At 33.7% G+C, this 12,391-nt stretch overlaps 1 protein-coding gene across 1 annotated transcript in view; it reads left to right on the forward strand.

The window, feature by feature from the left end:
• The window catches only part of CWC27 (CWC27 spliceosome associated cyclophilin), a 100,384-nt gene that overhangs the window by 66,533 nt on the left and 21,460 nt on the right, over positions 1 to 12,391 (forward strand). Inside the window, exon 11 of the mRNA XM_015652752.1 lies at positions 4,067 to 4,164. Coding sequence (XP_015508238.1) covers positions 4,067 to 4,164 — 98 coding nt within the window. The remainder of the gene's footprint in view (positions 1 to 4,066; positions 4,165 to 12,391) is intronic.

Genomic DNA, 12,391 nt, shown 5'->3' on the forward strand with positions numbered 1-12,391 from the left:
GTTCTCTTCATCTATCTCTGTGAGCTTCCTGGAAACAGAAGGTTTTTCTTTGCTTCTCAAGATCCCAAATCTTCAACTATTACTTCTTCCCCTCTGTTCCAGCACCTCACTGTATCACAATTACTCCACTTTTTGCTCAAAATCCACACTTTGAACACTCCATTCCTCCCAATATACTCTGTCATTAATTAAAGGAGATTTTTTTCAGAACACTACTGTCCATCTCCATAGCTTTAACAGAAAAATATTTCAGCTTATAAAGCATCTCCTTATTCTCTCCTCCCCATCTAAAGCTTAACTCTTTTCTTCACTGTCTTTGATGGTTTTATGAAGTCTTCTTCATGTTGATTGTCTCTCTCTCTCTCTGTCTCTCTGGGAAAAAGGAGTAATCTGTACGTTTTATTTAAGTAGTAAAAGAATTAAAGTCTTGGAAAAGCTGCAGATGTTGATGGTGTCAGGTTTCAGTCCAGCAGCAGAAACTGCAAACCCAGTCAGGCCGGCTCCGTTTCTCCCCCTCGCCCTCTGAGGCCTTGTCTGGCCTGGAGAGGGGGGAGGAGGCCGAGACAGAGCCTTATTACATTGTCAGAGGCCAGAAACCCAAAGACAACAAGAGAGCTCTGGCTTTACATCTTAAGGGGGTGTTCACAAGTTGATGTCACTTTTCAATGGTCAAAACTGCTGTCAATTCTCAGAAATGACCAATAATTAGTCAGGAGAAAAGACTCCCATCAGCCCCCAGCAGCTTCAACTTCCCTAGCTCCCAAAGCTATCTAAAGGTAAAGCCACCCCATGACATTGTGTTAATTTTAGTAAAAGAGAACTACAATAATTCAAACAGAACTACTATTTCATGGTCCTGTCTTGGTGAAAGGTGTGATACAGAGAAATGTAGACAAGTTAGCCTTCCTTCACTCCTAATCAAGTATAATAAAATGGTTTGGTACACTCTTCAGAAAAAAAAGAAATCACCAAAGTTGAAGTCAATGCTAGTTAGTGTGATTTTGTAGGTAGTAGATAACTGTATTGCCTTTTGAGAAAACTGGAGGGAGGGAATTATATGGTTCCGTTTCAGAAAATGTTAACTTTTTGATTTAGAGAAATACCTGAGCTTCTGAAGTGTTTATAGTGCAGGTAGATTTGTATCAAGCATTTATTTGAAAGCCAGTGACATTTTTATTTTTTTAGAAGTCCTCATAAGAAATTAATAGAATACATGTAAACAGAGTATTACAGATAATTAGAATTTAATTCCTAAGTTGGCACAACACAATAAAAATATCCTTCTAATATAACTAAATGCTGTCTTGCAGCTGGAAATCAAAAATGCAAATTGTAGCTGCAGGACAGTACAACTGCTGAATGGCATTTTGGAAAGAAGAGACTGGGAGGTGAATTGAGAGGAAAATGAGTGCTTGATGCAGTGATGACCTTGTGTTCCTTTTTGAGTTAGGAACCAAGTACACCACTAGCAGAGATGTGCAGGAAAGCTGAAACCCATCAGTGTATCTGATTCTGAATTCCGTCTTCAGAAGGACTGAAGAAATACTGCAGGGAGTTCTGGATTAGACAGAAGTGATTGAAGTGAATATTAGAAGAACATTCTTTCTTTTAAATGGAGCTCTTCTAAAAGAGTATGAATTAATCTGCTGAAGAGAAGACTGAGTTTTGACCATAATTAACAATGTAGATTAATTTTTTCTTGATCACACATTCAAACAGTTTACTAGGAAAGCTGATGCCTTCGCCATACATGGTGTCTTTAGGGTATAAATAGATTTCAGCACAAAGTTACCTAAGTATTCTGGAGTTCCTATCAGTTCACTGTTCACAGTCCTATCAAACCAAGGCACAGCTGAAATAGAAATTCAAATAGAATCTTAGACTTATTTCACCATAAATTTTCTAGATAAAATCATTTTTTTTGTTCTGAGTAAGAATCTGAAAATTCTGGAGTTACGAACCATTTGCCTAGATCCTTTTCACTCTTCTGCAGAGGAAGATTACATCTCCTCTGGCAGTATCTGCATATAGAGTGCAGAAGAACAGTTTCCAGGCTACAGAAACTTGGAAAAAGTAGGCACTTACATAATTGATTACAAGCTAACAGTTGTGTTATATGAAACCTGAATGTAAATTTACTGCATGCAAAGACCTAGACTTCAATGATGAAAGGGTCAGGTACGGACTATAGTCCCTTTGATTCTGCTCTGCCTTATCAGTTTGACATTTTCCTGTTTATAAAGTCAAGAGACATTTCTAGTTCTGTTCCAGTGAATGTGGTTTGTGAATGTAGTCTGGCTTTCCTATCAGCCAGCTTCCTCTTTAGCATGAAGCCTTTTTGGATTACGTTTCTCACCAATCTAATTTGGCAAAGTGAGCCTAGAAATAAAAAATATTAAAAGTGTGGTGTGGAGTTTGCAAAGAGCCAAGTATTGAAGTTGTTTATTGACCTAGTACTGATCACAGAAAGGGCTTGAAAAAATATTTTGGAGTTATACTTTCTAAGAATTAAGATTTTCTGTGTTCTGCACAAAAACCTCTTTCAACAGGGGAAAAAGAGGGGGTGAGGGAGCTTAATAATTGTCACTAGTTCATTGTTCATGCTGCAGTAGCATTTAGCTAACTAAGAGAAAGTGTAAGTGGGTCCTCCTTGCAGGTAACTTCTGATGTGCTAGACTCTGTTACTCCCAAGTGCCATTTGTAACCTACTCTCTCTGTGTTCCTGTCACTATCTGGCACTCTAAATATTTTAAACAAACAACCTTTTATTAACAAGTGTTGTTCCTGCTGTGCAACTTCAATAAGAAAATGTTGCAGTATAGTATAATAGTATTGTAATGCAGCTTTTTACAGTGCTATCCCAAATTTATAGAAAAACAATGGAGATATTTGGATTAAAAATATTTCTTTATCTCTTTTCCCCCTGATGGTTTTCTTTTCAGGTAGAAAAGTAGAACTGTAGTTTTTTGTAAAAGCTGTTAATCTTTCAAAGTAGTCATCACCCAACAGTTCCAAGTCTTTTTCTTAGAAAATAATATAGTCAGTAGTGGTATTACAGATGAAGATTAAGGTGCATAGAACAACTGCAGGGAAATGCCTGAATGTCATGTTCCTGCATTGTAATAATTTCTGCAGTACATTGATCTTGATAAAATTTAAATCAATCAGAACCTAATTTGAAAGTGCAAAATACAGATTCTAACATCAGAAAAATTTGAATTAATTATCTATTCTTTTCCACAGGTAACCATTGATGTTACCTGTGGATTGACACAAATAGGCATGAGCTGAAATAAATTAAAATCAATTTCCAGAAGAGCTATTTTTGCATTGAGGGAGGTTAAGAGGTGATTGCCCAGAGATATTTTGGAGTCTCCATTTTTGGATATTCAAAACTTGACGGGACAGTGCTCTTGGCATCCTCCTATATTTGGCCCTCATTTGAACAAGTCTTCTGGTCTTCAGAGGTCCCTTACAAGCTGTGATTCTGTGAAGACAAATATTTCATTTTATATTGGCACAATGATTTGCAAATGTTTGTTTCTTTTCTTCATTGTTATGACATGAGGTATTTGTAAAATGAAATTAATTTTCAGATCTAATAATATATGCTTATATACATTTCATGTTTCTTTCACTGAACAACTGCATTGCTTGTCCAACTGAAAAATCAAGATACTGAGATTCATTACTTGAGTAAACTGAATTTTATAACACATGCTATATTTATTTGGCAGTACCTCTGTTTCTGATTCTCTTTTTGTGGTTCTCATAGCTAATTAGAATGTTAAAATTCAGATGAGGATTCCTTGTTTTATTATTCATTTACTTAACGTATTTCTAATGTGGTCATAAAATAAGACATCTACTAATGTTATTTTATTATCCCTGCTAATGAAAATACAGACTTTCTGAGGTCCTAAGTGATTTTTAAGCCATGTTCTTAGCATCAGTGAGTCTGTGCCTTCCCTTTGTATCAAAATCATCACCCTGTTAACTTTGATTCTGTTTCTTCTGAGTGATTTTACATCTCAGAAAATTATATTGTAAACATTTATCTTTGCAGTGAGGAGTTACGGAAGGAAGCTCGACAGCTGAAACGAGAACTGCTGGAAGCAAAGCACAAAAAAGAAGAAAGAGCTTTAAAACCCAAAGAGAAGGAAGGTAAGAGGTTTTGTATAGATCTCCAGTTAACATTCTGGTTTTAAAGATTTTTTTGGTTTTGTGTTTTATATACATAAATGTGGACCATTGTTGAAATGTAGATTTGTTTTTTTTTCTTTCTGTAGGGATGGTAGTAATGATGCCAGTATGTAAGGAAATTGTATAGATAGTATTTGTTCTCAAATCAGTGTAGTATTTCTTCTCGGTGTTCTTTAGTTATATCTATGCTGTGACATCTTAACTTGCAATGCCTTTTTCACTTTCTGACTTGGAAAGGTTCTTAAATGCCGGTGGTTAACTTTGAGCTCAAAGCTACTGACTTCAAATTTTTATGTATTATAAGACACCAATGGAACTTAAATTTAGAAAGTCACTACCACATTTGTGTTCCTTGAATGGAATCTTCAGCTGCCCACTTCTTTGTCAGAGTTTTTATGTTCTGTTGCTTTTTAATATGTATAAATAGCTACATTTATAATAGAGTGTAAGGTGCACATTTTAGTCCAGAAGGATGAAACACCCTTTATTAGCCAAACTGTAAGAACAAAAAAATGTCTTTAAACACTCTGGGGTTGCAAGACACACTTTTAGAGTGGATTCTTACTTCAGTTCTCAATACCATAGAAATATAAAAGAAAATATTAAACTATTTTTTAAAAAATTCAGATAATGTACAATTTACAAGAGTGGTAGAAAGTATAGCATAGTTTTTAGAAAATTTCATGGACTGTTGACTAACAGGTGAGCTTGATCAGTGGTATTTTGACAGTATAAAAATGCAGTATCATGAATTTGTATGTGAAATCTGGCACCAAACGTTAAAAATTGCTGAAAATGCTCTAGTAATCACTGAATGAATATAAGCTCTCATGGGCAAAATAATGAATGCTGTACAAAAACCATTCATTATATAAGCCATGTAATAAAAGAACTGTGAGTAGAGGTATAGCAAAGGTAAACTGTAGTCCTTTCATACATATATAATAAATTATGTTATAGTGCCATGTATGGCAGTTCTTACTCTATTGCTTTAATTTATCCCTGTTCTGGTGCCTGATGGTGGACTTTTTAATTTGAGGAAATTCACTTTTACAGTGAGAGACTAAAGTAATACTTGGGCAATAGTTACTACTTTGGTACAGTTTGGAATACCTGTTATTCAAGCAAAGGGAGCTTATATACCAGGGTTGGTGGCGGGGCTTGTCTTCGAAATAAATAGTAGGCAGGCTATTAATCAGTTGAAAATCTGCAGGTTGAAGCTAATAGTAAAAATAATCTTGAATAATATTAGCTTTCCTTTTTGTGATGGGAAGGGATCTGTTCCAGTGCCTGTTGAGAAAGATGGATGGCAGGAAAGAACCTATTGAACTAGTCAGTGGAGTACCTAACTAAAAATCTTTAAAATAAACATGTTCTAAAATTTAAGGCAAAATTAAAAGGATGTTAAGTGAGATGAAAGTAGTGAAGGATAAAACTATTAATGAAAATGTAGAGAAAGATTACAGGTTTGTATTAGAAAATGAACTGAACATGAATTCACAGTCTGATGTGGCTCTCACTGTGTGGTTGTTGTTAAAAATGCAGAACCTTTAAAAGTGTGGTTGTATTATTGCACTCAACAAATACAAGTATTGTACCACCAAAAAGGATAATGAACAATTTGATAAAAGTGGAAAAACCACCCAAAACTAGCAGAACACTATTTGAACAAGTTTATCAGGAGACACTTGGAGATATGTGTAATTTATGTCGGGAGGGGGATGGAAGGGTGAAATCTCAAGTCAAAGGAATGAAGCATACCTTTATTGTGAAACAGAATTTACAGCTGAGGAATAATAGAGTAGACTTTAGAAAGACTTAATCTTGAATATAATGAACTCTAACAGAAGTAGAAGTGTTGTATCAAGTAAGTAATTTTGTCCCAAAGTTAAAAGCTGTTAGTCATTTTATGTTCATTGGCCTGAATTTTCATCAGTACAATAGAGCTATCAAAATGGAAGACGGTCTCTTAAATGTATAACAGTTTACCTATTCCACTTTTATGTAAAAGAATTTGTACATACTTTAAAAATACTTCTATCAGGAAGTTGATGTGTAAGTAGGAATAGATTTTTCCATTACTCTCTGCCTATCCTCTTGGGGAGTGTGGGATGGGGAGTGAGTTGTGTCATGCTGTATCAGGTATGCCTGTGCAGATGGTGCAGACACTTGCATTTTGTCTGCCTATGCTTTGAGCTGGCTGCATTAGGAAAAAACGTTAGTTCACAGACTATTTAACCACATTAATGTGATTTTATGCTTGATTAATAAACACAACATCTCAGCCAAAAATTGCAACCATAGTGGGAGAAATTCACTGAAGATCACAGAACAGTGAGAATAAGGCTTAGGTCATACTGGACAGGATTGGGTCTTACTCTGACTGGATGCTAGGGAAGGGTCAGCAGCACGACATGTCTATTTTAAGTCTACTGCACAGATCTTTATTAGTATTGGCATCACATTTAGTATCACTTCTTCAAATTGTTCATATTAATGTTTACCGAATATTTTTCTGTATTTGGAGATTAGATTATTTAAGAAAGACTGGAGAGGGAAAATTTAAGTGTTTACATTGTTTCAAGAGGTCAGAGAAAAAAAATAATTCCCTCTCTTCATGTTTGATTATAACCAGTCTTCCAATTTGTGAATAGTATTGTTGACTATGCCAGACTGCTGTCAAGACATTACTTTGAATAAGATGTTTTTCTTTTATGTGACATTTGTTGTAGTGATGCCAGAAATTACATCAAACACTATAATTTGAGTGCTGAATTAATTCAGCATTTTTGAAGTACTTGGTCAAATATTCAAAAAAGATGCACTTTTCAAAAGTTCTTCTGTGAATGTACTTCAGTGAAATATACTTCAGACATATAGCATCTTCCCAGTTAATTATATGTCAGTTTTAAATAGTAGTAATATTTAGGAAGCAATATTTTTGTTTTTCTTGTTAGAACATTTTTGTAAACTGATAATCTGTGGACAATGAAATTTAATTGCCATAACCAGCAAAAGCTGGCTTTTTTACAGAAAAGCTGTAAAATACTGTCTGAGCAGGGAAACCTAACAACTGATGTAAAAACCAACATTCAAGGGTAAGAATTCTATTGACGCATGTAGTACCAAGGCATTTTCTGCTTTGTTTTTAATTGTGATATGGTGATCAAATGATTGAAATGTTTAGAAAATCCTCAAAATTAAGTGAGGATTCCAGTGTAACATTATATTTTATTTCTATTTTATTATAAATTTTTATTAGAAAATATCAGGGGCACTCAAAGTAAAAATGTCTTACATGTGAAGATACTTTCTTGAAGTCTGGGACTTTAATAGGGTTTTGCACCCTTCAGAACACTCTGAAAATAACAAAATCCAAATTTTGATGGTTTGGGAACTTCATAGCGCAAATGCATTAAGTATGAAGATTTTTTTGAGTATGTACAGTAGAGCTGCATTGTATCAAAGTATCCACCTGGAATGTGTCATCTTTGCAAAACTTTGTTTTCTCCCACTGTTCACATTTTTTTACATTTAATCTCCTAATACTGAGCTGTCCCTAAGCAGTCCCCTTCCTGCTAAAGTGAATACTTTTTTCCTTTTGTCTCTCTGCAGCAAAAAAAAAGAGGACAAACCGTCACTGTTAACCAGCTTTGATTTTAGTAGTAATCTTAGATATGTACTCAAAATCCTTACTTTTGACTGTGACCATGTGCCTGAAGTCTACCAAAGTTCAGAAAGCATTTACTAGAAACTTGAAGTTCACACTGTTTTGCAAATCTGCTCTGGTCTTTCAAATAAGTGTTTTGAAGCTCTAGGAATTACTTGTAAGATTGTATTATTTGAGTTGGCTAAATGAACTAGGAAGTTTGTTCTAGAACTATTGCTTTGTTCAGAGTAGCAAACTGAAAATCTAGTTATCAGTCCAACCCTGGAAGCTCATTCTGTAAGCAAATCTATTCAATTGTTCACAGTTGCTAAATATTTCCTGACTCTTACCTAACTTCTTGGCAAACAGTGGCTCTCTAGGATCTTAGGCGGGCCAGAGCTATAGCAACATTAACTGAACAGTTCTTGAAGGTGCAAAGAAAACCACAATTAGAACTAGTCCTAAGCAAAAATATACATGAAAGGTTGTTACTGATTCTCTCAAGCATGAATTTATTTCATATTGGTTTTTGATGTATTTATTTTTAAACTACACTAAACTATATTTTAATTTTTAGATACATAATATTTAAAGTTGTAATAATTATTTTTTTCCTAATTCTGAAGAAGTGATTTATTTCTCTTGGTTATTAATTATCCAAAGTGTCTCTAAGTTCTGCATTCATAACTTCTGATGGGAATTTTATTTTAATTCCTGAAATATTACAGCATATTAGAATTTCTTTTATAATTTGTGAGGGTTTTATTTGGTTTGGAGCAAACACAACTTCTCTTTTTAAGATTTCAGTCTCAGTAATATTTTTAAAATGAGTACTGCATACCTTTACAATTCCGAAAGAATGCAGTATGAATTGAATATTGATGAGCTGAATGTGGAATATGTTGAACTAATACAGGAATGTGTTTTAGGCCTCCTATTTTAATTCACCAAATCATTCAATCCTAATTTCTTTCTCTTCAAACAAAAAGTTTTTGAGGTTTTTTTTCCCCTTTGGTATTTAGTCTAGCTATGCCATGCATTTCTTGGAATTTCTGTCCAGTAGTTCTTTTATCATATGAAATGTGTCATCTGAGTTGCTAAATAATACATTTTGGATACTGAAGAAAATTTATGGGCCCAGCACATTTCAAACATATAAAAACCTACTAAATAAACCGGGATACCTTTTTATATATGCATCTTTTTACATTCTACTTACCTTACCTCAGTTCTGCATAAACTCAAGATTACATATGAAAATTGCATTACAATAGTTAATGGGATTACTTTAGCATATCAAGAATGTTTTGTAATGTAAGATACTTAAGTGTGTGTAAAAATCTTCATGTTATCTGTATCTCATCAAAGAAAAACCATAAATCTTTCATTGATCCTTTCCAATACTATAGGCTCTTGCTTTTTTATGGTGACATTAAATCTTCAGAATCAGCATGTGTTTTTCTCTGTCACAATATCTATTGTTTCTACCCTTCTGTAGAAGCAGGTATTGTTTCTACCCTTCTGTAGTGTATTTCTGGTAATATTATTGCCTAACCAAATTCCTTTCTTTTTCCAGCAAGTGTTTTATACACAGCTTCATTATCTTTTTCTTAAAAATGAAATAAAATCTGTAGAATTTTATACAGATTCTAATTACAAGAACAGTAATTACTGCAAGGTTTGTTAAAAAAAGGTTGTACTGTGAAAAATTGTATGCATACTCTCAGACCTGCATTTGTGTGAAATTATATCTTATCTGTACCACAACTGGTTATGGCAAAGTTACCCTGCCTGCAATGCAAGAAATGGAGCCCAGTCTTTAAAAACAATATGAATTTGAGCATAAGCAGTGATCATGCTGTTCTGATACCACAGGCATCTGAATTAGAATTCATGTTTCTTGGTTTCATTAAGTGGAAGATAGAATTGCGGTTTTGAAATCAGAGCTCTTCTGATACATCTTTTTTTTGAGTGTTTGCTGTATTGTTAAATGTACCAGATGCTTTAGGAATTAAGCTTAAAATTATCAAGCTTTCTTTTCTGCTTGACTTCTTATTAGGAACTGATCCATCCCTAAACCATCCACTCAGTTCAATGCCCTTGGATCAAGTTTTGCCTTTATTATACTTCCTCAATTTTGTGGTTAAAAACTGACATTATTTGAACTGTTCATTATTTAAGTGTGAGCAAAATAAGGTCTTCTATTTTTTTTTTAATTACTTTTTGTCCTTTTTGGTTTAAAGACTTCAAAATTCCCTTCTTCATTTCAGACTATCATTGTAAACCATGTCCCAAACCCAAAGTTTTAGGTGAGATTACACCATCAAGTTGGCATGTAATGGTCATAATTTCAGGATAGAAGAATCTGTCTGAAAGACAGTAAATTACTGTAATGATTTTGCCACAGTAAGATGAAGACTTTCTTGGTAGTAACTCAAGCTAGCTTACATAAATAGCAGGGTACTTACAAATTCTTTTGAAAGTAGGATGAAATGTATTTTCAATAAGGAAGGTTATGTGTTTTCTTTTTTTTTTCCCCCTCACTTTCCTTATTGACAGAATATACACAACAGCTTGTTTCAGCTAAAGAAGAAATACTTTGCTTCATGATATTTACACTTTGTGGTGAGATCCTCCTAGGGAACAAATTCGCAAAATTCCTGTAACTTAATAACTGTAACTTGTGATACCTAAATTGAATTTATTTGCTATTTCACTTCTGTGTATTCATGACATTTTTCATTCATTTTTGTCTGAATAAATCCTCTTAGATTAAGGAGATCAATACCAAAGTCAAGATCCTGGTACTTTTGCTGAATCAGCAAGCTGGACCTAAATTTGTCAAGCTTGATTTGAAGGTCAAGTCCATCATACAGTGCTGTATGTTCTTCTTACTTTCAATTCAGCTGCAAAAGACTTGCAGGGAATCTAGGTTGCAGACTGGGAGATTTGAAGTAGCAGGCAATAATGTATTTTTACATTTAAAAAGGTTTCTTACCACCAAGTCTCTCACTTCTGGACTTATTTCCTTGCTTGCTAATTACCAGTCAGACACAAAGTAACTTTATCAAATAATTCCTACTTATCAAAAACTGAATATATAATTTCTATTTAAAAAGTACTCTTTAGTTTTGTGATCATTGGAGTTTTTGGGTTTTAAAATGTTAATAACCCATTGACTTAGAGGCTCTTGAAAATCCTTCCTGTTTTGTTGCTTGCTTTAAATGTTGTGTGATAGGCTGTAAGACTTCATGAAGAAATAAAAGCATGTTTTTAAGTCATTTTAGTGAAAGATGGAAAAATATGATGAATACAAGGGCACAGCTCTTTTGGTTGACTTACTCTGAAGTTAGTTCAAGTGGATCTGATTATCTTTTGTCTGAGTTATGAAAAGGCTTTCCTAGGAGGCAGAGAGCATGAAGTTGAGGATTAGAAAACCTCTGACAGGCAAAGACCCAAGAAACAATAATCACAAAAGAAGCTTTAACTGCAATTTAAAATATTTGTTTTAACAGTAAGTGGCACACATAGGAGTGGGATAAAAATACACACAACTTCAGGGGAGTTTTACTCTTTTTGTATGAGAATTGTATTTGAACTGTACTACATTAAACTACGTATTAGTCAAAATACCTCTATATGACTAAGGATCACATTTTTAAGTTCAGCATATGTATATCGAAGGGTGGGTTCCAGATTTAAATGTTTGTGGCCAGTTTGTGACTGGCATTTCATACATGTTCAAGAGCACTCTTCTCAGTTCTTTTGCTTGTCAAAGATGGGCACTTGTATTGATTATGGCATAAATGTGATTACCTTCAAAGCACTTAATTAGGTAAATGTTACCTGAAAGGATATTTTTTTATAAGGAAGCAGATGGTTGTGTATTTCAAATTATTTTTCTAGGGGCTAAATGTTAGTAAAAGAAGACATTATGTTGTTCCCAGATAGTCAACACTTTGGATACATTTATTTATGCCAAAATTAATGCATTATTTTGACAGGGGCTTGATCTTATCCTTAGGAATAATTCTTTAATTAACAGAAGAGATTGGCATAATAGGGGGAAATACTGAGCTTCGTCATTGTGTGTGATAGCTTTTTTATGAACTTCTGTTCTCCTCAGTTCATCTGATATTATGCTGCATGAGATTTGATGGCATATTTTATTTTATTCATGCAGCTGTTTAATCATCCCTAAATGTGTGTATATATGCATTTTTCTATTTTTATCATTCTGGAAGATATATATTTTTCTTTCTTTATCTTACTGGTACCTGTCATACTCTGTTCATGATTATATCCAACATATCAACTGGAAAACAGCAAAAGAGCCCAACTCTGAATGGTATTAAGTATGTTTGATTGTTTTCCCTGGTACCCTTTAAATACAATGTAGAAAGGGTTTAGATGTTGTTTTAATGCATTGTAGAAATTAAGATAAAAAGGAAATAAGATATTTTATTTGTAGAAATATGTAAACAAATATTTTATATGTAGATACATCATTACAAATTTATTTCCATTTATTACAAACTG

Source organism: Parus major, chromosome Z, assembly GCF_001522545.3.
Source record: "Parus major isolate Abel chromosome Z, Parus_major1.1, whole genome shotgun sequence".
NCBI lineage: Eukaryota > Metazoa > Chordata > Aves > Passeriformes > Paridae > Parus > Parus major.